General features: G+C 55.7%; 1 protein-coding gene across 1 annotated transcript; it reads right to left on the bottom strand.

The window, feature by feature from the left end:
• Positions 1-1,668: 1,668 nt before the first annotated feature.
• On the bottom strand, positions 1,669-25,931 carry LOC116423670 (proline-rich proteoglycan 2-like). The gene is made up of 6 exons (XM_031968756.1): positions 25,464-25,931; positions 24,823-24,937; positions 24,433-24,567; positions 23,455-23,589; positions 15,030-15,225; positions 1,669-1,885 (listed from the first exon to the last, which is right to left on the bottom strand). The coding sequence occupies exons 1-6, from the start codon at positions 25,929-25,931 to the stop codon at positions 1,669-1,671; spliced, it is 1,266 nt and encodes a 421-aa protein (XP_031824616.1).

Here is a 25,931-nt window from a genome sequence, read left to right as displayed (position 1 = left end):
GACATTGGGCAGATCAATGGATCTTTCTGGGAACTGCTCCCCATCTGCAAAAATGAAAGGGTTAATTAGAAGGCCTCTGAGGCTGCCTCCAGCTCTGACTCTATGACTTGCAACCCAGGATCTCTAGCTTGTGGAAAACGTTGGGTGCAATCTTCAAATTCTGAGGACTTGTCACAGAAGGATTGGACTTTTCTGTTTACCACCAGAAGATCGTTAGTACCGGGAGGTCAATCCCAATGGGCAACATGATGGAAAACTAAAGGGCGGGGGCTGGCTTGGGAGAGAGTGGCCCTGGAGCCTTCTGAAAAAGGTGCTCGCTGAGGAAGCTGTGGGTTGGTCAAGTGCAGCCTAAGTCTCTGAGGCTTCTTCCCTTTGGGATTCTGTCTGGGCAGCCGACCTTGAGCTCCCTTTCCCAAGCCACAATGGGTCCTCCCTTTCTTCTGCAGCCGATGCCCAACTGAGGAAGCAAGTGCCCCCTCCCCTAGATACTCACTTCCCTAGGACCGGCAACCCTGTGGATCGGTCAGAGAACGAGGCTCCCTGGTTTGGAGGAGGGAGAGTTCCAGGCAGAACCAGTTCTCTGACCTGCAACCTCTCAGACCAGACCCAGAGTGCTCCGGGACAGGGACAATGAATAGTCACCAGCATCCTGGGGAGTGTGGTCATGTTCTATCCCTGGATATTCCAAGCCTGCAAGTGGATACGTGTCTCTTGTGGTCACTGACAAAACACTTGGGCCATCTGAGCGCACATCTCTGGTTCTGTGGGGATTGTTTGTAATGGGGAGCAGAGTCGGGAGGGAGGAAGGAGGCCCCTTGAGCCGGCCGGGACCTTGGGGGGGCTGTGGCCGTGCTAGGGAGAGGGGGCGCTGTCATTTCAGCAGAGCAGGAGTTGGGGAAGAGGAACATGAACCCAGCCGGTGCCCAGTCAGGAGGTTAGCCTAGCCCCGGAGAGTGTTGAGGGGGGGGGCGTGAGAGGCGAGCAGAACTCTCCCTCCCCCTGCCCCCTCTCTGTTTCTCATTAATTATTCCCGTCTCATGGAACAGGAATGAAAACAGACTCAGGAGCTGGCGAGAGGCCTGCTGCTGACATCAGCCCAGAGGTTCCTGCCCTGACCCTGACTGCTGGGGGCTGGGGAAAAGAGTGGGTGGGTGGGTGGGTGGATGGAGGGGCTCCCCGCTTGAGCATGGGCCGGGAGGGGCTCCCCTTACTGCAAGGGGAGATCCATGAGAGAAACTTTCTTGGGAGGCCCCCCACTTCTAACAAGAAGGAAGGGGGGCTTGGCTTCTTAGCCCTTTGAAAGCAGGTGAGAGGTTCTAATGGGATGAAGGGTGGGGCTTCTGGAATCCAAAGGCTTGGACCCCGACTGCTCCCTCTCCAGCCAGCTGCTCCTTCTCCCACTCCCACTCCCACCCCGTTGGCCAGAAGAGCCCGAGGGGGAGGGATTGGCCAGCTCCTTTGCCGTTTTTAGACATTTGTTGGACCACCATCACTCAACAAGCCTTGTTCTCCGGAGACCCATGGGCTCATTGTGTCTCCTCCCCAATCTCATCACCATCATTTACAGACCCCCGCCTCCCTTCCACCTTCCTCCATGACCTCAGCACCTGGCCGGGAGTCCTTTCCTCCCCCTGCCATGGGCCTTGGTGACCTCAACAGCGTGACAGGCTAGCCAAAAGCCTGGATTCTAGACTCCCCCAGTCTCCCGTCAGAAGGCTTTCGGCTCCACGAGACTGGGGACAAGACCAGCTCGTACCTGGAACCCTCCACCGCTAGGAGCTGAGGCCCTTCCTCAGCTGGGAGCCCACCAGCTGTGGCCACAACCTTGTTGGGCTGGAGGGGCAGGGAATAGAGGTGTTCCTGGCTGGGGGGCCCCGAGTTCACTCTATGACCGGGAATCTTGGGGTTACAGATTTACATCTCAAGGGAACTTTGGAGGCCGTGAGCCCAACAGAGGAGGAAAGTGAGTTCCAGAAGGCTTGTCCAGAGCCACACAGCATTAAGTGTCTGAGGCGAGATTCAGAGTCGGTTCTTCCTGACTCCAGGAGACCCCGTCCCCTTCTGGACACATGAATCTCTGCCCTCTTCCACCCGGGACATTGCTCTCTGGGAAGCTCTCACTTAAATGGCCTAAGCCATCCCTTCTGAGAGAGGATCCTGGGGAATAAATTAAGGCAGTGTGATATAGGTCTGGCTGGGGGTCAGAGGGCCCAGCTCCATTAATATTCCCTCTGAATAATACACCCTCTCAGAGGAATCTCAGCTCCCGACTCTAATGGAGAGCTCTGACCCGCTGACTTCTGAGATCCCTCCAAGTCCAAAGCTTGGATCTTGCTCAGGAGGGCTACAAAGGCCTTCTGCCAATAAAGAGTCACGGACCAAGCCCCCTAGAGAGCCTGGGTTCTAGCTCTGCCTTCTCCAATGCACGTTAAAGTAATGGGAATTACTGATGCATCAACTAAGTGAGAAAAGAAGCTTGGGAGGATTTGAATGAGTGAAGGAGTGAGCAAGTAAATGAAAGGTGGCCTTGGAGCTCCCATAAGGAGAGATGAGCCTGCTCTGCTTGGTCTCAGAGGGCGGAATCAGTGCAATGGGGGTGAGTGACCAAGAGCTTTGGTCTGGTCTGATGCAAGGCCCTGTGGTAGCTCAGGAATCGCCAGCTCCCTCTGACGTCCGAGGGCCCGGGTTCAGATCTTTTCTCTGCCCCTTGGCACATGGGTGACTCCCCCCACTTTCCCCTCTATAAAAGAGGGTTGAGTCCCTTCTGGGACCCTCAGGTCCCTTCTGGGATTCATCTAGACGGTTCCCCTGTCTGGGAGCCCAAGCTTATTCATTTTTCCAAATGAGGAGATTGGATATCACCCTGAGAGTTCTGAAGCCTGTGTAAATGCCTTTTGAAAACTAAATTTCAACCCAGTCTCTTTTTTTTTTTCACTCTCTACATCCTCTTTTATACATTTAACAATAGGATGGTGAGCAAAGGGCCCTGGGCTTCAGCAGCTGCTGGTGAAGGGGGCACGGCACCAGCCAGGAGCGAAACTTTAGGCCTGAGATTCCAGAGTCGTTTCCCAACAGCCCCACGGAGTTATCCCGGGGGCCCGGCTGGCTTAGGAGTCACAGAGCTTAGGGGGCAGATTCTAAGCCAGACTAGCCGGCCTTGGGGGTCCCTTCGGACTCTGCAAGTCCGTGATTCACGATTCAAGGGGATGGGAGCCAGTTGTTTGCAGGACTGAAGGATGCCCTGGGATGGGGGGGGGGGGCAGCAGCCACAGCCTCCCTCCCGGTGTGGGGGTGCCGAGCAGGCCCCTCCATGAGCCCAGCCTTGCACTGAGGAGCTCCGGCCCAGGCTGAGCGGGGAGCAGACGCCCAAAGCTCAGGGAGCTCGGATCCCTCTTCCAGAGGCCTCCCCACCCCGCGCCCCGTCCCGAGCCGGCCCTCCCGCTTCTGCTGGCAACCATGTGTGAGCCCTCTTTGTTCGGCTCCCTCCGCTTTCCCCATGCTCCTGACCTTGTGTACATTAGTTTCTCTAAGCCATCCCTGCCCAGTTTTGCAAAAACATCCCTGTCCTTTGGGTCTCACAAGGCTCTTCATTCAGTTTTCGGGGGGCTGGGTTTATGAGGTCGGGCTCCGGGTTCTGGGATGCCGAGTTTGGGTGAGGGAAATGTCAGGGCGGCAGATAGTTTCCCTCTGAAATGGTAAATATGGAATCTCTAAGGCTCTGGGAGGCTTATTTACATGTGGCAAGCTGACGGTCTGTCTCCTTCCTTTCATTCGGCAAGGCCTCATTATAAAGGGCCTACTGTGTGCCCGGCACCAGCGAGGCAGCCTGCTCCGCCCTTCAATATTTCTGGTTCCTCTTTATGCTGGGGGTACCCTAGGACCCTGGGTTCATCCCCCAGGCCTAGACAAACATTCGGAGCCCATCTTAATGCACGCCAGGCTGGGAAGGTTGGGTCCCAGTTTGTTTGGAAAGGCCAACGAAACTGGGTGGCGGACAGCAGGCGCTCTTTGTGGCTTTTCTCTGCGTCCGGGGCAGCTGTTTATCCAGGGGATTATGACCCAGGAGCCGTGTTCTTCTTCAAAGACCCCAATTCACTGCGGAGAAGAAAGGGAAAACCCGCCAATGTTGGGTTTTTGAAGGATTTTGAAAGGATGAAAAGTGGTTGCGGTGCCTTACTGGGGGGCTTGTCTCATCTCTGTGCTCCTCTAGGCCCCCCCCCCTCCTCCCTGTGCCTTCCCCCAAACACTTCAAAGAACAGTCAAGTCAAACAAATCAATACGTTGCCCGCGTCAAGCTATGTTTCATGACCATCTACATACATAGATAGATATAGATATAGATGGGTAGGTACATAGATGGATGGATGGATGGATGGACAGACTGATGGACAGATGGATAGAAACGATAGATAGTCAGATGGACAGAAAAGCTAGATGGATAGACAGACAGACAGGTGGACAGAAAGGATAGATAGACAGATGGACAGATAGATAGACAGCAGACAGATGGATAGAAAGGATAGCTAGCTAGATAGACAGATGGACAGACTGACAGATGGATGGATAAATAGATGATAGATAGATAGCCAGCCAGATAGATAGACAGATGGGCAGAAAGGATAGATGGATAGATAGATGGAGAAAGAATAGACAGGCAGAAAGGATAGACAGACAGACAGACGGACAGACAGATGGACCCAAAGGGTAAATAGCTATAGTTCTCCATCTTTCTGCTGGGAGCCCCACTTGGATATCGGGTGTTGAGTTGTCTCTTTGTCCTCAGACAAATATAATGGAGTGAGAACAGATTCCACAGTTGTGAGAGAGTCGGAGAAGTGGAAGATTTTCCGTCTCCTGACTGGGCCCTAAGAGCATATGGACACAATCCAGGAACCAGAAACATGGGGGCAGAATTCTGAGAGAGAGAGAGAAAGAGAGAGAGAGAGAGAGAGAGAGAGAGAGAGAGAGAGAGAGAGAGAGAGAAACTCTACCTAGCATTAAGTCAATGCTGTGCCAGAGAACAATAAGCAGGTCTCTGAGTTATCGCCATCCATCTGGCAGGCTGAAATTCACAAGGTTTCAGTCTTCCCTCTACAGTGAGTTGTGGCTCTGGAACACAAACACGGCTCCTCTATGATAACCCTTCACTACTCAAAAAATACCCTCAGGCTCCGAGCTTCCTCCATCGCTCAGTTCCACCTAGAATTTCCTTTCAGAAAATGGCCAAGGCAGCCAACCCACCCCTGGCTTTCTCTTCTCGGGCTTCCTTTTGTGTGCCCGTCTTTCATTTGAATGCAAGCTCCCCGAGGGCAGGGGCCACTTGGCTTTTGCTGGGACTTGCACTCTCAGGACCCGGCACTCGGCAAGCGCCTATTGATCGCTTGTTGACTTGACTAGTCTGACTTTCACTGACCATCCCCCGCCAGTCTGCTCTTCTCCCCCTTCTAGGATGCGGCTTCTGTGGGGAGGCAGAGCTGGAGCCTTACTCTTCAGCGAGCCTGTGCTCTGGGCCGTTACCCTGCCTCTGGCTCAGCCTCCTCCCTCCCCTAGACCTTCCTATGGGGCCCGTGAGCTAAACCCCTGCTAGACTGAGAAGCCCGGGACCCCGGCCCTCCTCCCCCTCCCCCCATGCTTTCGTCCCTCGCCCCAAGGCTGCCCCACATATGTCAATATCCTGGATCTCCTCCCTTTCTCTTCCAGCAATCACTTGCCAAGCCCTGAACTAAAAGCCACAGAACCCACGCGGGCCCAAACGAGATGCCCCCGCCCTCAAGGCAGTTCCCTTCCCCTGAGCCGGAGTGTTTCAGGACTTCCCGAGTCAAAGAATCCTATTCAAATTCTGCCTTGGAAACGGACGGCCCCAGTAAAGTTGATTATCTTGGGCAAGTCATATAATTTCCTCGGGCCTCGGGACATTGATAACGGTGGGCGTAGGATTAGTCGGCCCAGAGATTCCTTCTGGCCTCCATGCGTGATCCCCCACTCCTTCAATTAGAGCCTTTCTTTGCCATTCTTTGAATGTATATTCCCAGCCTTTAGCACTGGGCTTGGCATCCCTAGGCAATTAATGTAGGCTCCTTAGTTCTCCAGCAAATCCGATCTCTGTCTTTGTCTCTGTCTTTCTCTCTCTGTTTCTTTATCTCTGTGTCTCTCCGTTTTTATATTTCTCTGTCTCTGTATGTCTCTGTTTCCTCTCTGTGTTTCTTTCTCTTTTTATCTCTGTGTGACTGTTTTTATATTTCTCTCTGTGTCTCTGTGTGTTTCCTCTCTCTGTCTCTGTCTTTCTCTCTCTGTTTCTTTATCTCTGTGTCTCTCCGTTTTTATATTTCTCTGTCTCTGTATGTCTCTGTTTCCTCTCTGTGTTTCTTTCTCTTTTTATCTCTGTGTGACTGTTTTTATATTTCTCTCTGTGTCTCTGTGTGTTTCCTCTCTCTGTCTCTGTCTTTCTCTCTCTGTTTCTTTATCTCTGTGTCTCTCCGTTTTTATATTTCTCTGTCTCTGTATGTCTCTGTTTCCTCTCTGTGTTTCTTTCTCTTTTTATCTCTGTGTGACTGTTTTTATATTTCTCTCTGTGTCTCTGTGTGTTTCCTCTCTCTGTCTCTGTCTTTCTCTCTCTGTTTCTTTATCTCTGTGTCTCTCCGTTTTTATATTTCTCTGTCTCTGTATGTCTCTGTTTCCTCTCTGTGTTTCTTTCTCTTTTTATCTCTGTGTGACTGTTTTTATATTTCTCTCTGTGTCTCTGTGTGTTTCCTCTCTCTGTCTCTGTCTCTGTGCTATGTCTCTGTGTCTGTGTCTCCCTCTCCCTCTCCCATCTCTCCGCGTTTCTGCCTCCGTCTCTTGATCCCGTGTCTCTGTCCTTCTTTCCTCCCCCTTCTCTCTGGCTTTCCCCCTTTCTCCCTGAGACAAGTTTTCCTCCCAGAAGGAGCCGGCAAGCCCTCCTCTCATTCTTGGCTCCTGCTACCTGGCCCAGCGAGCTTTCTTTTGCTTCTTGCCTTTCACCTCAGGGGTGTGGCCTCTGGAATCCAGTGGGAGGGTTTTCTGGAATCTAAGCGCGGTGGCCTCTGGGTGGGTGGCCTCTGGGAGCTCAGAGAGAAGAGAGAGCCCTGGGGCTCACGGCTGCCCAGGTCCATAAGAGCCTGGGAAAGAGCGTGGCTGCAGACTGAGAACAAAGGATGCTGGGAGGGGGCCGCACCTGCCCGAACTGTCTGTCCTGGGCCATCTTTGAGACGTTGATGACGATCCGGGTTTTCAGCATCTGGGGAGATGACTGGCCCCCTCCCAGCCCCTATAGCTGGCTGCCTGTGCCAGGAGATCACCTGTGACATCTGCCCGCCTTTCCTCATATCTTCTTGGCGTGAGCATGACCAGTGACCCTTGGTCTGGAGGCTTCTGGGAAGCTTTCTGAGCTTCTCCCCTCCTTCTGGAGCCGCCCACCCTTCTGAGCACTGCTCTGGGAGCCAGAGGTCTGAGTCCAGGGCCTAAATCAAGGCTCTTCTGCACATTGTGCGATGCTGGGTGAGGTGCTTCACACCTGTGTGCCTCTGTTTCCTCATCTGTACAATGAGGGGTCAGACTGGATAGCCTCTGATCCCAAGCTTATATCTATCACAACTCATACCTGAGCTCTCAAACCAGCCATCTCAGTCTCTGCTTCCATACCTACAGAGATGGGGAACTCACTACTTAGCAAGGGAGCCCAGTTCACTTTTTCAATGAGCTAATTATGAGGATACTTTTCTATAGTTTGAATCTAAATCTCCTTACTTGCAGCTTTCACCCATTACTCTTTAAAGTCAAGGTAAACAAGCTTAATCCTTCTCCAAGGGGACAGTCCTTCAGACACTTGGAGACTCACTATCTAAGTGTTCCCTTCCCCCAGTGTAAATATCCCCAGGTCCTTTAGAAGCCTTGGTAGGATTTAGTTTTAATCTCCTCCCTCCTCCCCACTGTCCCGATCTGTTCCTCCCATGCAGCCTAGCTTGGAAATCTTCCCAAATCCTGGCGCCCAGAATCCAGAGCTGCTCTGGCCAGGCCCGGAACCTCCCCAGGTCTGCACCCTGGGCAGCTCAAGATGGCCCCTGGACCTTTGGCATCTTGACTATTGACTCCCACTGTGCAGAAGCCCCAAGGTGGCATTTCTCAGACTAGTTAAGGCCCCTGAGACTTTTGTTTTGGAAATATATCGACAGAATTCATAAACGTTGGCCAGGAGGTCAGGGGTTATCGTTATTAAGCTATTCCTTATGGGTTTAGAGAAATAACATATTTTGGGGGGGGGATTATCTTGTGAACCTTCATAGCTTAATGGCAGAGTGGAGAAGGTCTGGGTTCAAATCCTAGATTGGACCCATTAGCTCCGTGACCTCAGTGACATGACTTCTCTCGGTGTTAAGTTTTTCCTCTGTAACGTGGGGTTAATAATCTTTCTAGCTCCTGCCCCCAAAGGGCTGTTGGGAGTCAGTGAGATAATGTCTGGAAAGAACTCCGCAAACCCAGGGATGTGTCAGGTACTTTTATGAGAATTCCACTATGGCAGGATGGCCCAAGAGTCTGCTTTATCCTGGCAAGAGGGGATGGACTCCCACGGGAGGGCTTTGGAGGGAGCGTAGGTGGCAGCCACCGGCTTCCTCCACAGCTGGGTCACTCTCCTCAGACCTGGTTTTGTTTGGGAGTGGAGGAGAGAGGGGGATGAGAGACTGAGACAGAGAGACAAAGACAGGCTAAGAGAGAGACAAAGGCAGGCAGAGGCAGAGACAGAGATAAAGATAGGCAGAAACAGAGAGACAAAGACAGGCAGGGACAGAGAGACAAAGATAGGCAGAGACAGAGACAAAGACAGGCAGAGAGAGAGAGACAAAGATAGAGACAGAGACAAAGATCGGCAGAGACAGAGACAAAGAGACAGACAGAGACAGATAAAGACAGGCAAAGACAGAAAGACTAACAAAGACAGAGAAAAAGAGAAAGAGGGGGAGATACCCAGAACAGGTAGAGAAAACTGAAGGAGGAGCTGATCCTAGGAGACTTGGTAAAAAGCATCCTTTGAGATCATTGAAGCTACCCCCTCCCCAGCCATATTACAGATGAGAAAACTGAGGAATAGAGAGTTTAGGTGACTGGAGGAGTCACAAGGCTGGGAAGTATCTAATTTGGGATTTGAAGCCATTTCTTCTTTCCTGCAGGTCTAATAGACTTTCTAACGAGTGATCTTTCCCATTGGACCACACTTCTAGTCACTGGAGCTGAGATGGGGGTTTCACTCCCCCTGTGTAAAAGGGACTCTAAAAGGCAATGAGTCAGGCAATGAATCCTATCTCAAACACTTATTAGTTGTGTGACTGTGGGCAAGTCACTTAAGCTGTTTATCTCAGTTTCCTCAGTAGTAAAATGGAAAAGCACCCATAGGTGCTGGTTGGGTTGTTGTGAGGATAAAATGAGGTACCTGTAAAGCTCTTTGCACTCAGCAGGAGCCGTGCAAACGCTAGCTGGTATTGTTCTTAGTGAGCAGGGTGCAGCTCTGCAGGAAGGAGAGAAGCACACTGTCCCTCTCCTCCGCCTCCCATTCCACTCCAACCTTCCCCATCGGAGTCCCGCCAGCAAGCACACACCCACACAGTCTGGCTGCCTCTGGCAGCTCATCTGCCCTCTCCCAACAATCACCTTCCTTTTCCCCTGAAAGTCCTGTGACTCTCAGGCGCTGGCTCCCTTCGGGACTCCTCAAATGCCTTCTCTCTCCTCCTCTTCCCTGCCAAACCAGTCCTGGCCCAGGCCCACGCTCACGCCTCCGGGAGAGCCATCCCCAGGCTCCATCTCTGCTCCTCTTGTTACAGCCAGGAATTCAGAGTTGGTCTAGAAGGGAAAATATCCTGCGTCTCGATGTGGTTCTATGGTTCCATTAGATCACATGGTGTGGGACCCCGAGGCTCGGAATGATAGAATCGTGCAAAACGTGCCAACGTGCAGGAAGCATCTTCCGCCTCCATGCTTTTGCTCAGGCTGTGGCCCAGGTCTTCCTCTCCTTTGCCTTGTAAAGTCCTTCAAGGCACAGCGAAGGTGTCATCTCCAAGAAGAGATCCTGATCTTTCTCTCAAAATTATTTTGCATTTAATATGTATATATATATATACATATGTGTGTGTTATTTACTCATGTGTGTTCTTATTGTTTGCTTCCAGTAGAATGGAAATTCCTTGAGGGCAGGAGTTTTTTGCTTTTGTCTCTGGAGCCGGTACCGACGGAGGACCTGGCACTCAGTGGGTATCAACCAAATCATGAAGAGTTGAGGGTCAGAGTTGGAAAAAATCTCAGACCACCTAGTGCAACAAGTGCCTAGATAAGGATCCCCTTGACATCGTCCCCCTAAAGTAATTTGGCCTCTGTTAGGGAGGGGTAACCCCTGATTTCCTAAGGCAGCCCATTTTACTATTAGAGAACAACTTTCCCACATGGATCTTAGTGCTGTCCTCTAGGCCAATCCATCATTGACATCTATGACTTCTTTCCGTAGCTGAAGACATCATTTATAGCATTTCTATTATTATTATTATTATTGTGTAGCTCTCTTCTTGACTTCATTCTTTGGCTATCCCTTCACTCTTAGCTACAATCTTTCTCAGAAATTGATAAGTGAAATGGATTCTGACATGCTTTGACCTGTACTAGCAAAACATCAGCCGTATCCTCCCTCTGCCCAAGTGTTTTGTACTACATTCTTGTTCATCTCGGTTTCTTGCTCTTTCCTAATTCTAATCCATATTCTGTCTCCTCCGAAGTGTTTTTCAAAACTTGGGCTCATGAGTTTCATATGTCTTGACATAGACATAGACATAGAGTTTCTTTTGAACAATGTGTGTTTTTCTTTTTTTTTTTTATTATAACTTTTTATTTACAAGTTCTATACATGGGTAATTTTTCAGCATTGACAATTGCAAATCCTTTTGTTCCAACTTTTCCCCTCCTTCCCCCCACCCCCTCCCCCAGATGGCAGGTTGACTAATACATGTTAAATATGTTAGAGTATAAGTTAAATACAATATAAGTATACGTGTCCAAACCGTTATTTTGCTGTACAAAAAGAATCGGACTCTGAAATATTGTACAATTAGTCTGTGAAAGAAATAAAAAATGCAGGCGGACAAAAATAGAGGGATTGGGACTTCTATGTAATGGTTCATACTCATCTCCCAGAGTTCTTTCTGTGGGTGTAGCTGGTTCAGTTCATTCCTGCTCCATTGGAACTGATTTGGTTCATCTCATTGCTGAGGATGGCCACGTCCATCAGAATTGATCATCACATAGTGTTGTTGAAGTATATAATGATCTCCTGGTCCTGCTCACTTCCCTTAGCATCAGTTCCTGTGAGTCTCTCCAGGCCTTTCTGAAATCATCCTGCTGGTCATTTCTTATAGAACAATAATAGAATGGGTGCTTTTCAATTGTCCTACTCTAACCACGAGTCCTATTCCGCCATCTCTGTAATGACTAAGAGAATTTATTTGCTTCCAGAAGCCATAAATTGAAGTTCACTTTGTTTACCACCTTTGCATTGTTGTATGGCCCTACCTAAGTGCTCTTCCCAACCCACTTCCTGGTCATTTCCTTCTTACCGGGCACCTCCTTTACTCTGCTTCTTTCTAGGTCATACCCTCTTCTCCATTAGATCTGGTTTTACAGGTACAACTGGGCATTTCTCCTGCCCTCTTAAATTTCGTCCTCAAGTCTTCTTGGTCAGTATTTCCTCCCAAACACTTCCTTCCCAGTCCCTCGGAGAATCATATTTTATCCTGCCAGAAACCCATTATTCTGGTAGTCAAGAAAACCAAATAGAGCTCAGTTATGTCATCTCTACGGCCCTATCTTCAATTTCCACGTCCTCCCTTTTCTTCCAAAGTCCCGCTCTTTAGGTGAAAAATCCCCAAGCATTTGTTAAGCCCCTGCTGTGTGCTAGGTACTACGCTAGGTGATGGGGAGCCGAAGACCAAAAAACGAACAATGGCTGTTCTCAAGGAGTCCTTTGTGGGGGTGGGGGGGTGGGGGACTGCCATAGCAACCTCTAGAGTCACTAGAAATATTTTGCGTGTTTCTTGTGGTGATAGAACTTGTTCCCATAAGTATGAGCAGGTGGAATTCTTTGCACCTGACAACAGGGAGACATTCTGGTGCTCCAGAGGGCAGACACCCCGCAGGAAGTAAACAAACTCACACTCTGTCTGCTAAAGCCATGCCCCATACAAATTATGGTTAATGGAGCCAGCCAGCCCAGTGAGAGGTCAAGAGGGAGGGAGAAAACAGGCGTAACCCCGGTTCTCATGAGCTGCTTTCTTGCTGCAGGGGAGTTAACCCGGCGCTGTATCTGTCAGTGTCCAAGACTCCTTTTGGGCTGTCTAACATCCTCCGGAGAGCATTTCTTGCCGAGAAAGAACTCTTTGTCGTTGGGAGATGAGTTGCTTTTGTAGCGTCTTGAATTGTGGGGGAATTCTCTTCCTCCAGAGTCTGGAATCTCTTCCTCTACTGACCTTTTGTGTTTGTCATGGCGGCTCCCTCTGGGTCAACCCCTCTGGGACAATGCAAGGGAGATGAATCCTAGCACTGTGTGCTCCCAGTCTCTCAATCAGTGGTTGATGGGAAGGAACAAAGAATCTGCTTTTCGGGGTCGCCGATGAGAGTTGGCCCTCGAATAAACGAGAATGAGTCTCTGAATTCTCATAATCGAGGGAAGATTTGATAGGAAAATAGAAAACAAAAAGGAAAGCCCTGAACCCTTTCCCATGAATCACCGGAAACGGCTGGTGATCAGGAGTGTGGCCATTCTCGGTCATGCTTTAGATACCTACTTGGAGAAGAAGCACAGGGCAGGCTTTCCTGGGCCGCCCCTCTGCCCTTGACCCCTCTTTTCACGAGAGCCAATTGCAGAGCAGCTTTTCTCTTAGGGCTTTGTCACAGGTGCATCCTGGGCGTTTCTGGGGCCAGCTGGGCCCCTCCTTCTGGGACCCTCGGGCAGGCTGGGCTGAGGGAGCTGGAGAAGCAGGACCAAGTCCCTCCACCCAGAGACGAGATGGCAAAACCGGCCTCGGGGACAAGCCGGTCTCAGTGTCACCTGTAGAACACCGGACAGAATGCACCCGCTGGACCCTGCACCCAGCCAGGTCACCTCCTCCCACTTACCCCTTGGAGCCCTGCTTTCCCTTGGAGTACACTGAGATCAGACATGGGAAGGGCCGGCCCACAACTCTCTGCTCCGCACATTTCCTGGGCAAATGTGTCCAGAGCGTGATTTCGGAGCCAGTTAGGCCGGGGGAAGAGGAGCAAGGAGCTGGTGCTCCTGGAAAGTGCTCTGGGCCTTTTGGGCTGGAGGATCGGGGGCAAAAAATCTAGAACTGGAAGCCAGCTTAGGGGCTACCCCCCAATTTTACAGGAAAATGAAATACTTAAGCTTCAGTAAGCGTAGAAGAGGAAGGAAGAAGCCCAGCCCGGCCCCCGTTCCATCAGAAACCCTCCTTTCGCCCAGGACTCAGTGGCTCTCTTGGCTTTCCCGCCATGGAAGGGCCCCGTCTAAACGGTCCCCAGAATGTCCAGGCCTCGGCCCAGGAGCCCCAAGGCTGCCTCCCTAAGCCGGCTGGAGCTGTTCCAGAGCGGGGTGGGCTGGGCCCCCTCCCCAGCCAGGGCCTCCCATGCCCCAACTCCTCTGGGCTCGGCGCCAACAGGGCCACCATGGTGGAATAAGAATTAGTCATTTGTTGTCAGGCTCACGGGGACCCTAGAGCGGGCACGGGGAAGGGGGACATGCCTCCGGCTGGGAGGGGAAAGCCCAGGCTGGGGAGAGACTCAAAGGGGCCTGCGGGGAGGGACTGTCTGGAGCAGGGGTTAGAACCCTGCATTTGGGCTCACAAAGAGGGGGGTTCAAAATCTGCCTCTGAGATTTACTAGCTAAGTACGGGAACCTAGGACAGGTTTATCCCCCTCACTCCCCCCCTTTTTTTTTTTTTTTTTTGCTGAGACAATTGGGGTTAAGTGACTTGCCCAGGGTCACCCAGCCAGGAAGAGTTAAGTGTCTCAGGCCAGATTTGAACTCAGGTCCTCCTGACTTCAGGGCTAGTGTTCTATCCACCGCCCCACCAAGCTGGCCCTACCCCCTTTCTAAGTGTTGTAAAACAGAGCTATTAACAGGCAGGTGTTCTAGAGCCAGAGCTGAGTGGAACCTTGGCCCATTTAGTCCAGTCTCTTGATGTCGTCCAGGAGGAAGTAGGCAGCTGTGCTGCGCTCAAAATCGTGCAAGGAGCCAGTAACAGAGACAGGGCTCAGGCCTCTGATTACCCCTTCCCTTTTCATGGCATTAAATTGCACAATTTAATGTGCAATTAATTAAATGGCGCAATTTAATCCTTCATAGAAGAAGGATTGGGGCAGCTGCTCCTGGAGACCCCAATACTGGCTCAGACACTTAATAGCTGGGTCACCCTAAGCAAGTCACTTAACCTCTGTCTGCCTCGGCTTCCTACCTTGCCTACCCCATGTACCTCAGAGGGTTGTTGTGAGAATCAAAGATTTGCTGGACACAGTAGGTGCTTAATACGTGCGCGTTCCTTTTAAATTTGAGTTCTCTTCTTTTCCCAAGAGCAAGTCAAAACACATTGGTAAAGAAACTAGCCGTGTGGGCTAGTGGGAACTCTCCTGGAGTCCTTGGATTCAAATCCTGTCCTCCACATTTACTACCTTTGAGATCTTGGATAAGTCACCTAACTTCCTCATCTCACAGGGTGAGTCAGGTTGGACCTCTAAGGTCCCTTCCCGAAAAAAATTATGGCCCTACATTTCTGAGTCACTTAATCCACCTCCGAGCCTCAGTTTCCTCATCTGTAAAATGGGGAACTGTTCTAACTGGCCTGCGTGATTCTTAAAATGGGACGACCCACAATCCCCCGCAGAAGCCCCATCTGCTCCAGCCCAGCCTGCCGCCCGCGTGTAGCCCCCATTTCTTAGGACCGAGGAGAGCAGTGACAGCATCAGGGCCACTTGGTCTGTTTGCCTACGGCTCCCGAAGCCGGGACATCCCTGAAGGTTCGGGTCCTTCTGGCCAGGAAGCCGGCGGAGGTGGCAGAGGGGGCTGCTCCCCTGCCGGGTCCCGCCGGAGGCCTCGAGGCAGGCCAGGCTCAGGTCCCGGCACTTCGGGACCAGCCCGGGCGGCCCCCGGGGGGAGGGGCGGCGAGCGGCCGGCTTCCTGGATGCCTTCGAGGGGAAGGGCAGACACCTCCCCTCTCCCCCTGCCCCCCTCCCCCTTACTCTGGGCGGGGAGGAGCTGGAGGAGCGGAGCGCTGAGAGACACATGGGTTCATTCTGAGGCCTGGAGAGGGCCCAAGGCCGCTGGCTCCCCCCTCCCCCCCTCCCGCCCAGAAATCCTGTTCCTTTTCCAGCTAAGGAAACTGAGGCCCGGAGTGGCTCGGGGTCAGCGGCGGAATGGAGGCTGGGGAGCCTCGGGACCAGCCGCGCTCGGAACAAAAGGCCTCAGTCTCATCTCTGGGAGAGATGAGTCACCCCCGGTGCCGACCCCCGGGGCTTCAGGGGGAGGGGTCGCGCTGCTCGGGAGAGCGGGCCAGTGGGGGAGGGGGCAGGGCTAAAGGAGCAGCGGAGGGGCGTCCCCCGCCCCTCCCCCCCCAGTCCCTGGCTTCCTTGGAAGCCAGATGCTCCGCGCTGCCTCTCCCTTCAGAAGCCCCTACACTCTGAGCTGTTCCCAGGCTGGGGGGGGGGGGGGGGAGACGGCCGGGCCTGGGGGCACGGGCTCCGAGCAAATGCTCCCCCTTCCCAGACCCAGCCTCCGGGAGCCAGCCGAAGGGGACTTTAGAGTCATTTTACAGATGGAGAAACTGAGGCTGGGACTCATGAAAGAACACCTTGAGGCCTGAGAGGGGCCTGGGAGGGGCCTGGGAGAGGCCTGGGAGGGCATTTAACCTTCTCTTAAAAAATTGGTTTTCTTTTTTGGGGTTTTTAGCCGTGCTTGGGAAGCAGCGTTGGGGCGGCTTTAGGCGAGGGCCCCCCGGGGGCCCCCAGCCCCGGGCCCTGGAATGTCCGCCCCCCTGGGACCCCACAACCCCGGCTGGGGGCCCCCCCCCGGGCACGCCACCCCCTCCCCCCAGCCCACCCCGGGCCCGCCCCCTCCCCCGGGGGCCCCCGCCAAGCTGGGCCCCGGGAAACCCCAAACCGGGAAAACCCCCTGGGACCCCCCGGTGGGAGGCTGCCCCCGGGCGGGGGCCACCCCCCGCTGGCCCCCTTTCCGTTTGGGACCCACAACCCCCGGTGGGCCCTTTGGCCCGGGGACCCCCCCCCGGGGGCCCAAACCCCGCCTCCCACCCCCGGCCTGGGACCCCTTTCCCGGCCTGGGCCCCGGGCCCCCCGGCCGGGACCCCCTGGCCCCCGGGCCTGGGACCCGCACAACCCCCGCCACCGCACCCCCTCGGGCCCCCGGGTCGGCCCCTCCCCCCCCGGGCCCCCGGGGCCGGGGCCCCCGGGCCACAACCCCCCCCTTTTTCCACCCGGGACCCCCCTGCCCCTTGCCGGGTCCCCGAACCCCCGGCCTTTTTAGGGGGGAAAACAGAAAAGGGGCCCCCCCCCCTGGGACGCGGGCGGGGACCCGCCCGGCCCGCCCCCCGCCCCTTCCGCCCGGGGGCCGGGCCCCCGGGCCGGGCCCTCCTCCCTTTCCCGGGCCTTCCCGACCCCCCCCCGCCCCAGGCCCCAGGGCCCCCTCCCCTGGGGCCCCCCCCGGGGGGGGAGGGGGCCCCGGGGGAGGGGAGGGGCCCATGGGAAACCCACTGGGGGGGAGGGGGACCCACTGGGGCCCTTTGGGGGGGAGCGGGTTATTGGAAATCACAAATGGCCGAAACCGGGCCCCCCCGAACTTTCCCCCCGGCCCCCCAGGGGGGGGGAAATGGGCCCCCCGGGGCGGGGAGGGGGGAGGGGTTTGGAGAGGGGCCCCGGGGGGGGGGGCGGGGGGGAAAGGAAGAAGGGGCGGCGGGAAGGAAGGACAGGGCCGGGAACAAAGACGGAAGAGGCCAAACGAAAAAGCAAACCCCAAAAAGGAAGGGCAGGAAAAGAAAAAACAAGGAAAAGGCAGAAAGGAGCGGAAGAGGGCAAAGGAAAGAAGGGAAAAAGGAAAGAGAGAAGAAACAAAAAAGAAACAAACAAAAAAAAAACAAACAAAAAAACAAAAACAAAAACAAACAAAAACAAACAAACAAAAAGAAGAAAAAAACAAAACAAAACAAAAAAAACAAACAAAAAAAAAAAGAACAAAACAAAAAAAAAACAAAAAAAAAAACAAAACAACAGAAACCCCCCACCCCCCCCCCCCCCCCGGGCCCCCCCCAAAACCCAACACCAAAAAAAAAAAAAAAACCCAAACCCTCAACTCCCTCCCTAAAATTCTCCCACAGGCCACCCCCCCCCCCCCCCATCCCTCTCCACCGGGGGTCCTCCTCCCCCTAAAGGGTCACTTGGGAAAAAAAAACAAGTCAGGGCCACCCCGGTTCCCCAAGGGAAGGGGAAAATAGGGGCCCACCCCCGGGGCAAAAACCCCAAAAAAAACGGGGTAGGGAACCAAAACCAAAACAGGTCCCCTGCCCCCCCCACCCCCCCCCCCCTTTAAAAAGCCCTTAAAAACCACCTACTTAACATTAACAGGGCACTTCTTTCCAGATTTGCCCTCCTTCCTCCCTATAAAAACTCAGGGAAACCCTCAATGTGCTAAACTTTCTTTCTCAAAAAACACCATCTACATTTTCATCTTACAAAAGAAAACTAAACCCAGGAAAAACTCGAAGGTCACCCCGGTCACAATCTAAAATCATCCACCCCAACCAACTCTTTCCCTAACCACACTCTCTAATTTCAAATGGCCATTAAAAACCCTCATTTCCCCCAACACTCATTTTTTTCTTAAATAAATTTGGCATCCAGACAAATGAACACTTTCACCCCCCAAAAAACCGAAACTTAAACCGCCTTTTAAACCCTTCCCCAATCCCCAACTCCAAAATAATTCTCCCCCCAAACCGAAAACTTCCGTCCCTTTCCCCTTCCCCACAGATCAAAAAATCCCCTCTTTTGGGGGAAACCCCACCTCCCCTCCCTTTCCCTTTCCCCGGGGCCCAAACCCCCAAAACCCCTCCTCCAAGCCCCCCTCCCCACCCCTCCCCAAATCCCAAGTTATTTAAAACTAGGCTCCCCCCCCAACAACCTTGAACCCCCCCATTCCTCTGTCCGGCCGCCCCCACCCCTCCACCTCCCCCCCGCCCTCACCTTCCCCCCCCCCCCCCCTCACTCCCCTCCCCCCGCTTAAACCCCCAGCAAACCCTCCCGGGAGGGAAAAACCCCCCCACCCCCCACCCCCCACCCCTTCCCCAACCCCCCAGGGCAACCCCACCCCCCCCCTCCGCGGGGGACCAACCAAATTACCAAAGGGAACGGGACCACTGGGGAACATCCCCTTTTTCTTCCCACCCCGGCCCCAAAATCTACTCCTAAAACCCACCCCCAGGAAAACGGGAACGAAAACAGGGGGCGGGAAAAAACCCCCCTAAATCAACCCCACCCACTCGGGTTACACAAGCCAACCCCTTCTAAAGGGAAACCCATCTCAAAAACCCCATCCTTCCCCCTCTAAGGAAAGAAAAAAACCAACCCTCCCTCTCCCCTTTTCCCCACTCCCCCCCCCCCCCTCGACCCAAAATTTACACCAAAAAAACCAAACCTCAAAGGGAAAGGGAAAAAAACCCAAAACCAAAAACAATCCCCAAATTACCCAATCCTTCAAACCCCATCCAAAATCCCCCTCAAAGTAACACTTATTTAAAACCCAACCCCCCAAACCCCCCCCCCCCCCCCCCCCCCCCCCCCACAACCCCCCCCCATTTAACACCCCCCAAACCTTTTCCCCACCACCATCCCCCCCCCCCCCCCAAACATGCCCCCCCCACACACACCACTCACCCCCCCGCCTTTGCCCCCACCCCCACCAACACACCCCCCTTTTTCCTTTTACCCCACCACAACCCCACTGCCACCACCACGACCACATTTTCCCCACCCCTCACCCCCACCCACCCAACACCCCACCCCACCCACAACCACCCACTGCCTTTTACACCACCCACCCCCCACTCCCCGCCCTGCCACCCACTTTTTTCCCCACCCCCCCCTTTTTTTCCCCACCCCAACTCCCCTTTCCCCCCTTTCCCTCCCACCCTTTCTGCCCCTATTTCTTTTCCCTCCCCTGTTGCTGCTCCTAACCCCCACTTCTATTTCAGCTGCTGTTTTTTAACTACTACTTCTGCTGCTACTCCTACTCCTGCTACCCCATTTCTGTGCTATTACTTTTCTTTCCTACTCCCATTTGTGCTCCTACTTCTTATTTACTGCTGTTTTCTCCTACTTTCTGTGCTACTTTCCTACTTCTGCTACTCTCCCTCCCCTTTGCCCTACCCCTACTTGCTCCCTACTCCTACTATTTCACTGTGTTTTAACTCTACTCTCCCTTTTCCTCCACCCTTTCCTACTCCTGCTGCTCCCCTATTTGCTACTCCTCTCTTTTCATTCTGTTTTTATTCCTCTGCCTCTACTTCTACTTCTGCCTCTCCCTACTTTCTACTACTCCCCTATTTCTGTTCTACCCCTATCCTCCTAATTCAATTTTTTTACTCTCTCCCCTCCCTATCTTTTTCTCTATTCTTTTATTCCTTTTTTTTTCCTTCCCCTTCCTTTCCTCCTCCTTCTCCTGTTATAATATACGGCAATATTGGGTGACTCTTGGCAAGTCACTGCCCCTCTCAGGGCCTGAGCCCACCCTCCAAGGCTGGAGTTGTTGATTGGGGGCTTCTGTTCCAAGCTCCCTCTCACTCAGGGACTTCTCCCTTCCAGGTAGCCAGGGCTAGATCACCAGCTTGGCTGGACAGCGCAAAGGCCTCTGGGAAATCAGGCACAGGGGTGAGTTCCGGGCCTGGTGCCCTGATTTCCCTGGAGACCTGGGGGAATGGACTGGGGATCAGAAGGACTGAGAGTATCTGATCTCCATTTCTCTCTTCCTCCTCTCCCTAGGTTTCTTGGAGACCCTCTGCTGCCAAAATAGACAGGGCCTACAATGGCAGATTTAGGGCTGAAAGGGACCTAAAAAGCCAACTAGTCCAACTCTCTCAGAAACTGAGGCCTGGAGATGTAGTGACTTGTTCAGGGTCACTGGGCTGGCAAATAGCAGAGCTGCTCTCCCATTTGTACCTCTCCCAGCTGGACTACAATAACACCTTTGCTAAGTCTTTCTGTGTCTGTCCCTTTCCATGTGATCAAAGCATTCAGAGATTTGGGATGTCTTCCTTCAATTCACAAATGGGTAAACTGAGGCCCAGAGAGATTGAATGACTTTCTATAGTCACATGGCTCCTCAGTAGCAAAGCTGAGATTTGAACCGGATCTTTGGACTCCAGATCCGGGAAAGACAATCTGCCAGATATCCCTAGGTCCTCCCCTCTTCCTGACGGGATCGCTTCGTGCAGCAGGAACATTTTGGATATGGGAACAAAAGGGGTCCCTTTCTTGCTAGATGCTTCATCCAGAGGGGAGCCTCTGATCTTGCCGGGGAGCAGCAGAGAGAATTGTTGAATGACTATGGGTTCAAATCTCAGCTCAGGTCCCCTCTGAGCCTCAGCTTCTCCTCTAAAACGAGAGCCTCCGAGGTCGATTCCAGCTGGGACCTTTCAGATCCCAGGGACCCATTTGGACCTCCTGGAAGGGGAGCAGGGCAGTGGTTGTTGATCCTCTTGACATTTGAAGAAACTGAGGCCCATAATGGTTAAATGATTTACTCCTGTTAACTGAGGAGTCAGACCTCGAATCCGGGTCCCCTGCCTCCAGTCTAATGGAGGAGGCCCAGACTCAGTGAGTAAGCAGCAGAGTCAGAATTTGCCTCAGACCCCCTGTCCCAAGAGCCTTCTCTTTCCAACCAGAAATTGGAGTCTGATTCAGTCCCTCACAGCTGGAGGATTTAGCCAAGTTTCTCAGGACTCAGTTTTGTCCTCCATAAAATGGGCCTGATGCTTGCCCTGCCCTCCTCGCAGCCCCATAAGGGCAGAAAGTGCCTTAAAACTCTGCCTCAGTGGGAGTCACGAACATTTGCTGCGGTTTGTGATCTGCTTGTCTCTATAATAATGCAAAGTGATTATTAGAATGCTTCATCCAGTCTCACCTGGGGAGGAGGGACCAAGGATCGGTTCCAGAGCGGAGAAACTGAGGCAGGGATCGGCTGAAACCTCAGGGATCTCAATCGTCACCGAGGCTTTTTTTAGGCCCTTGTTTTGTGCCGTACAAACGCCTTGGGATTCAGCAAAAAGCTCATCAGGCAGGGGAAGGACTGAGGGAAGCTGACTTGATCCGAGTCAGGCAGCTGGTGACTGTCGGAGGCTGGATTTGAACCTGTGAAGATGGGACGTCCCGGGCCCGGCCCGGCCAGACTCCGTCTCCGGGCTCTGGAGAGCAGGCCACGTGAGGTTCAGCCAGACACCCGGGGGTCTTGGATGGGAGGTGGCCGTCCTGGCTCTTGGGCCCTGGGGGCACTGGCGGCGGGGCCGGGCCTAGAATTGGCTGTGTCGGGCGGCACTTCCAGGAGGGCAGAGAAAACGTCCTAACTGGGACAGCTTGGACACTGTGTAGGGTAGTGAGCCTCCCGTCACTGAACATCAGAGGGTGGCTCATTGAGAGCTGGAAGGAACTTTCAAGACCTCCTAGGGAGAGCTCTTCATTTTTCTGATGAGGGAACAAATACAAGGGCGGTCACGGGACTGGCTTCCAATGCCCACGGTTACGTGGCAAGGGGGGAGCTGGATTCGAACTCAGATTCTCTCGGGACAGGGCAGTGCTCTTTACACCCTCCTCCTGTGGAAGCCGCGGCGAGGGACGCCCGGACATTCGAGGGTGTCTGAGGGGCAGGTTTCCCCATGTGAGTGTGTGAATGTGAGTGCAGGGAGCCACGGGATCTGGGTTCCGATCTCGTTTGCCGCTCTCTGCCCATGTGACCCCGGACAAGGTCCTGATCCCCTGACCCCACACAGCCTCTGGCCGGACCCCCCCTTCTGGCCCCCTGGGGCTGGGCCACCGGCCTTCTCTGTCTGGGGGGTCATGTCTCGAGGAGTTCTGGCCCAGGGGGAGGACGCCATGCCCCAGCCTCCCTTGGCGTGAGTTCCCAGGCTGGGGCTGGGCCTGGGGGAGGCGCCTTCCCATCCTTCCCCCGACCCCTGGCTCTGCCCCCCCGGCTCTCTGCCCCCCCAACCCCCGGCTCTGCCCCCCAGCTCTCTGCCCCCACCCTCCCCGGGCAGACGCCGTGGCCAGTGGAGGCCGGCCTCTGCCCATGCGCCCTTGCGCTGCCTGAGCCAGCTCACCCACCGGGCCTCCGCAGCTCCCAATTCTCAGGGCACAAAACCTGCACAACTTTAAGTAGTCAAAACAAACCCTCAGCCTCTATTTATACTCGCGCTGCCTGGAGGCAGCAAAGGGGGGCAGGGGGCGCCCGCCGGGGCCTAATGCGTTCCAGGTGTGCGGGCAGCCAGGGAGGCCGAGCGGCTCGGGGCACCTCGGGGCTGCTCCCGGCCCCGGCCCAGCCGGCTCGGGATCCCCGGGGAGGCCCGGGAGGGGCCGCGGCCGAGAACTTCCCCTCGGGCGGGACCGGCCGGATGGGGGTCTCTGGGCACTTGCCAAGCCCCTTCCCGCTGCCCCAACACAGGAAGGAGTGTGATCCTGGGCGGGGGCGGAGAACGAGAGTGGGGCCGGGTCTGGGGGGGCCCCGACTTGGAGCTCTGCTGCCTCCGGACGGGTGACCCTGAACGAGTCACCTGCCTCCTCTCAGTATGTCAGCGCCGCCGTGCCCCTCCCAGAGTGTCGGAGGCCGGCTCTGTGAGGTGCTTAAGGTCGGGTCCCTGGGACTCCCGGGAGCGTCCGTCCTTCTGCCCGTGGCTCTGCCAAAGGCCGTGGGCTGGCAGCGGGCGGGAAGGGGCGCTCCTCAGGCTCGCCACGTGGCCCACTGACCTCCGGGGGACTCCCTCCCTCTCTCCCCTCCCTGTACCCAGGCCGTGCCTCCCAGAAGCCCTCGGGCCCTTCCCAGGTCCAGGTCGCCTCTCCACGAGCGGCCCACGAGCCAGCGCTTGTCCCGCTGAAGCAGAACAGGTCCCGGTACCGACTCTGTGAAGTCTGCCCTGGCACCCCGCCCCCCCCCCCCCCCCCCAGCCCCGGGAGCAGAGGCCGCTTGTCTTTGTGCTTAGCCCTTTCTGGGACTGTCCTTTTCTCGGCAAAGATACTACAGAGACTTCTCCAGCTCATTGATAGATGGGGAAACTGAGGCAAGCGGGGCTCGGCGAGCTGCCGTGTCTGAGGGCGGATCGGAGCTGGAGCGGAGTCCGGACCTGAGGCTCCAGCTGGGCCCCACACCCGGCCGCCCGCCCCCCTGTGCCCCCGGGACCGAGCGGGACCCCCCCACATCTTCCTTCAGAAGCCTTTGCCGAGCCCGCTTGGGGCCGGGCCTTTCCCAGGCCGAGGAGGCCTCCGAGGGGTCTGCGGCCAGGGCTGGGGGACAGGGGGAAGAGATGGAGGCAGCTGCCTCGGGGTGTGGCCGGGGCTCAGAGCTTCAGCCCCCGAGGCCGCTCCCCCGGCCCGGCCTCCCCGCCCGGCCTCGCCCCGACAAGTCGTGTTTCTCCAGGAACAGCCCTGACCTCCCCAGCTAGCGGCTCACCCCCCCCCACCCCACCCCCCACACACATCTGGCTCCCGGCCTGGGCCGCGTGGGCGGGGACTGGCTAGCTCATCTTCCTCTTCATCATCATCACCCAGCACCTAATTAGGCCCTGTCAAAGCACAGGCTCCTCTGGGCCTCCCCTCGGGGGTGTCTGTGTGTGAGTGAGTGTGTGCGAGAGTCTGTGTGTCTGTGTGTTGTCTATGAGTGTGGGGGGGGGGACTCCCGAGTATCTTTGTGTCTCTCTCTCAGGCACAGTTTTTGAGAAGAGGCTGCTCTGGCTGGGACTGACTGAGGCAGGGAGTCTGAGGCAGGGAGGCCGAGGCTGGGAGTCTGAGGCAGGGAGGCCGAGGCTGGGAGGCTGAGGCAGGGAGGCCGAGGCTGGGAGGCTGAGGCAGGGAGGCCAAAGAAGGGAGGCCAAAGAAGGGAGGCCGAGGCAGGGGGGCCGAGCCGGCCGCCATTGGGCGCCCTGGGTTTAGAATCTGGCTCTCCTGTAACCCTGGGGCGGCTCCATTTTTCTGAATCTATAAAATGGGCCCAAGCTGGCCCCGGATGTTGTAGAGGGCTCTTCATGAGTGAGGCTCTCTGGGAGCTTCTGGGGCTCTTTGCATGGGAGAATGAGCAATCTGGGGCGCCGTCCCCCTTTATTCCTGCCCAGGGCCTCATCCCCCCCATACCTGTATCCAGCGGGTCCCCCACGACATCTGTGTCCGTCTGTTGGCCACCCCCTGGGGCGGGCTTCCTCCCCACCCCCTCCCGGGGGCTGCGGCAACGGCTACTCCCTCTCTGCCCCCTGCAGCCCCTGCCCGCAGCTGGCCAAGCCAGGCCTGACCCTGTCACTCCCCCACTCGAGCACTTTCAGAGGCTCCCTATTCCTGCAGCATCCAGCATGAAACCCTCCGGGTTCCAAAGCTGCCGGGCCCGGCTCCTTCCCACCTTCCAGCCTCCTCCATTTGCGCTCCGATCCGGCTCACTGGCCTTCCCCGGGTGTCCCTCCCTCACGACACTCTCTCCAGTCTTCCCCTAGAATGCTCTGGCTCCCGGCTCCCTCGAGACTTAGCTCTCACGTGAGAGTCCTTTCCCTCTCAAGGCCCCCCCGCTTTGCCTCCCGACGGCAGGTCCTGGTTTGGGGCCTGTGGGGTCTCCCCTGCCCTCGGTGCCGCCACACAGTAGGCCCTCGATCTGTTACCAAGGAACCGAAATTCTGGCTCCGGCCTCCCGGATTTTGGAGCAGTCACTTCCCCTCGGAGGCCTCAGCCAGCCCATCCTTAAAATGGGGGGTTGGAGCCGGGAAGAGTGACCTTTAGGAGAGGGCATCCAGTCCCACCCCCTCATTTTTCCAGGAGGAAATTGGAGGTCAGCGGGGTTAAGTGGTTTGGCCGAGGTCACGGGCCGGCAGGATGTGAACCTCCTGTCAAAGCCAGAGCTCTCCATCATCCCGGCCCCGGCCGGGCTCAGCCAATGGGCAGGCGGGACTCCCCGGGATGTCCGGTCTCCAGGGCGCCCGTGCCCCCTTTCTGGGGATTTTGGGGGGGGCAGCGGGGAGCGAGGGGGGGAGACCCAAGCCCACGGCCCCTCCCTCAGAAGCTGCCCGCGGGGGGCTGGGGAGGTCACGGGGAGGTTGCTCCTGGGCCAGCCCTTATCTCTCGGAGCCCGCAGGAGGATCAGATGTTTGCCGGGAGCCGGGGTAGGGTTACCAAAATCAGACCGAAAAGCCCCGGCAGCCCCGGCGGGAGGGACGACAGGCTTCCGTGACCGGCCGGTGACCGGGGAGGTCGGGCACCATCTGGGCCAGAGCGGGGGGAGGGGGCGCCCCCGTCCCTGCCCCTCCCCCGCTGCCTCCCTGCGCCCCGCTCTTCACCCCAGGAAGCTTCAGGGGGCTCTGGAAAGCGAGAGCTCTGGGTTCGAGGCTTGCCGGGGCCACTTGGCGTCTCTGGGGCCGTGGGCAATCCCCCCCTCGGGGGTTGCTGGGGCCGGAGGGGCCCGGTGGGGATGCGGGGGCAAGGCAGGCGGGGCCTCGGCCAGTGAGGGGGGTGGGCCCTGCCTCCCAGGCCCGGTGCTGGGCAGGGGTCCCGGGCCCCCCCATTAAAGAGGGGGGGGGCGTCTGGGGCCCCCGGCCTGGGCCTGGTCCCAGGTCCGATTCTGCCTTTGCTGTGGGGCCGGGCTCTGGGGCCAT

This window comes from Sarcophilus harrisii, chromosome 4 (assembly GCF_902635505.1).
Source record: "Sarcophilus harrisii chromosome 4, mSarHar1.11, whole genome shotgun sequence".
NCBI classification, from domain to species: Eukaryota; Metazoa; Chordata; class Mammalia; order Dasyuromorphia; family Dasyuridae; genus Sarcophilus; species Sarcophilus harrisii.
This window is presented reverse-complemented; position numbering and strand designations above follow the sequence as displayed.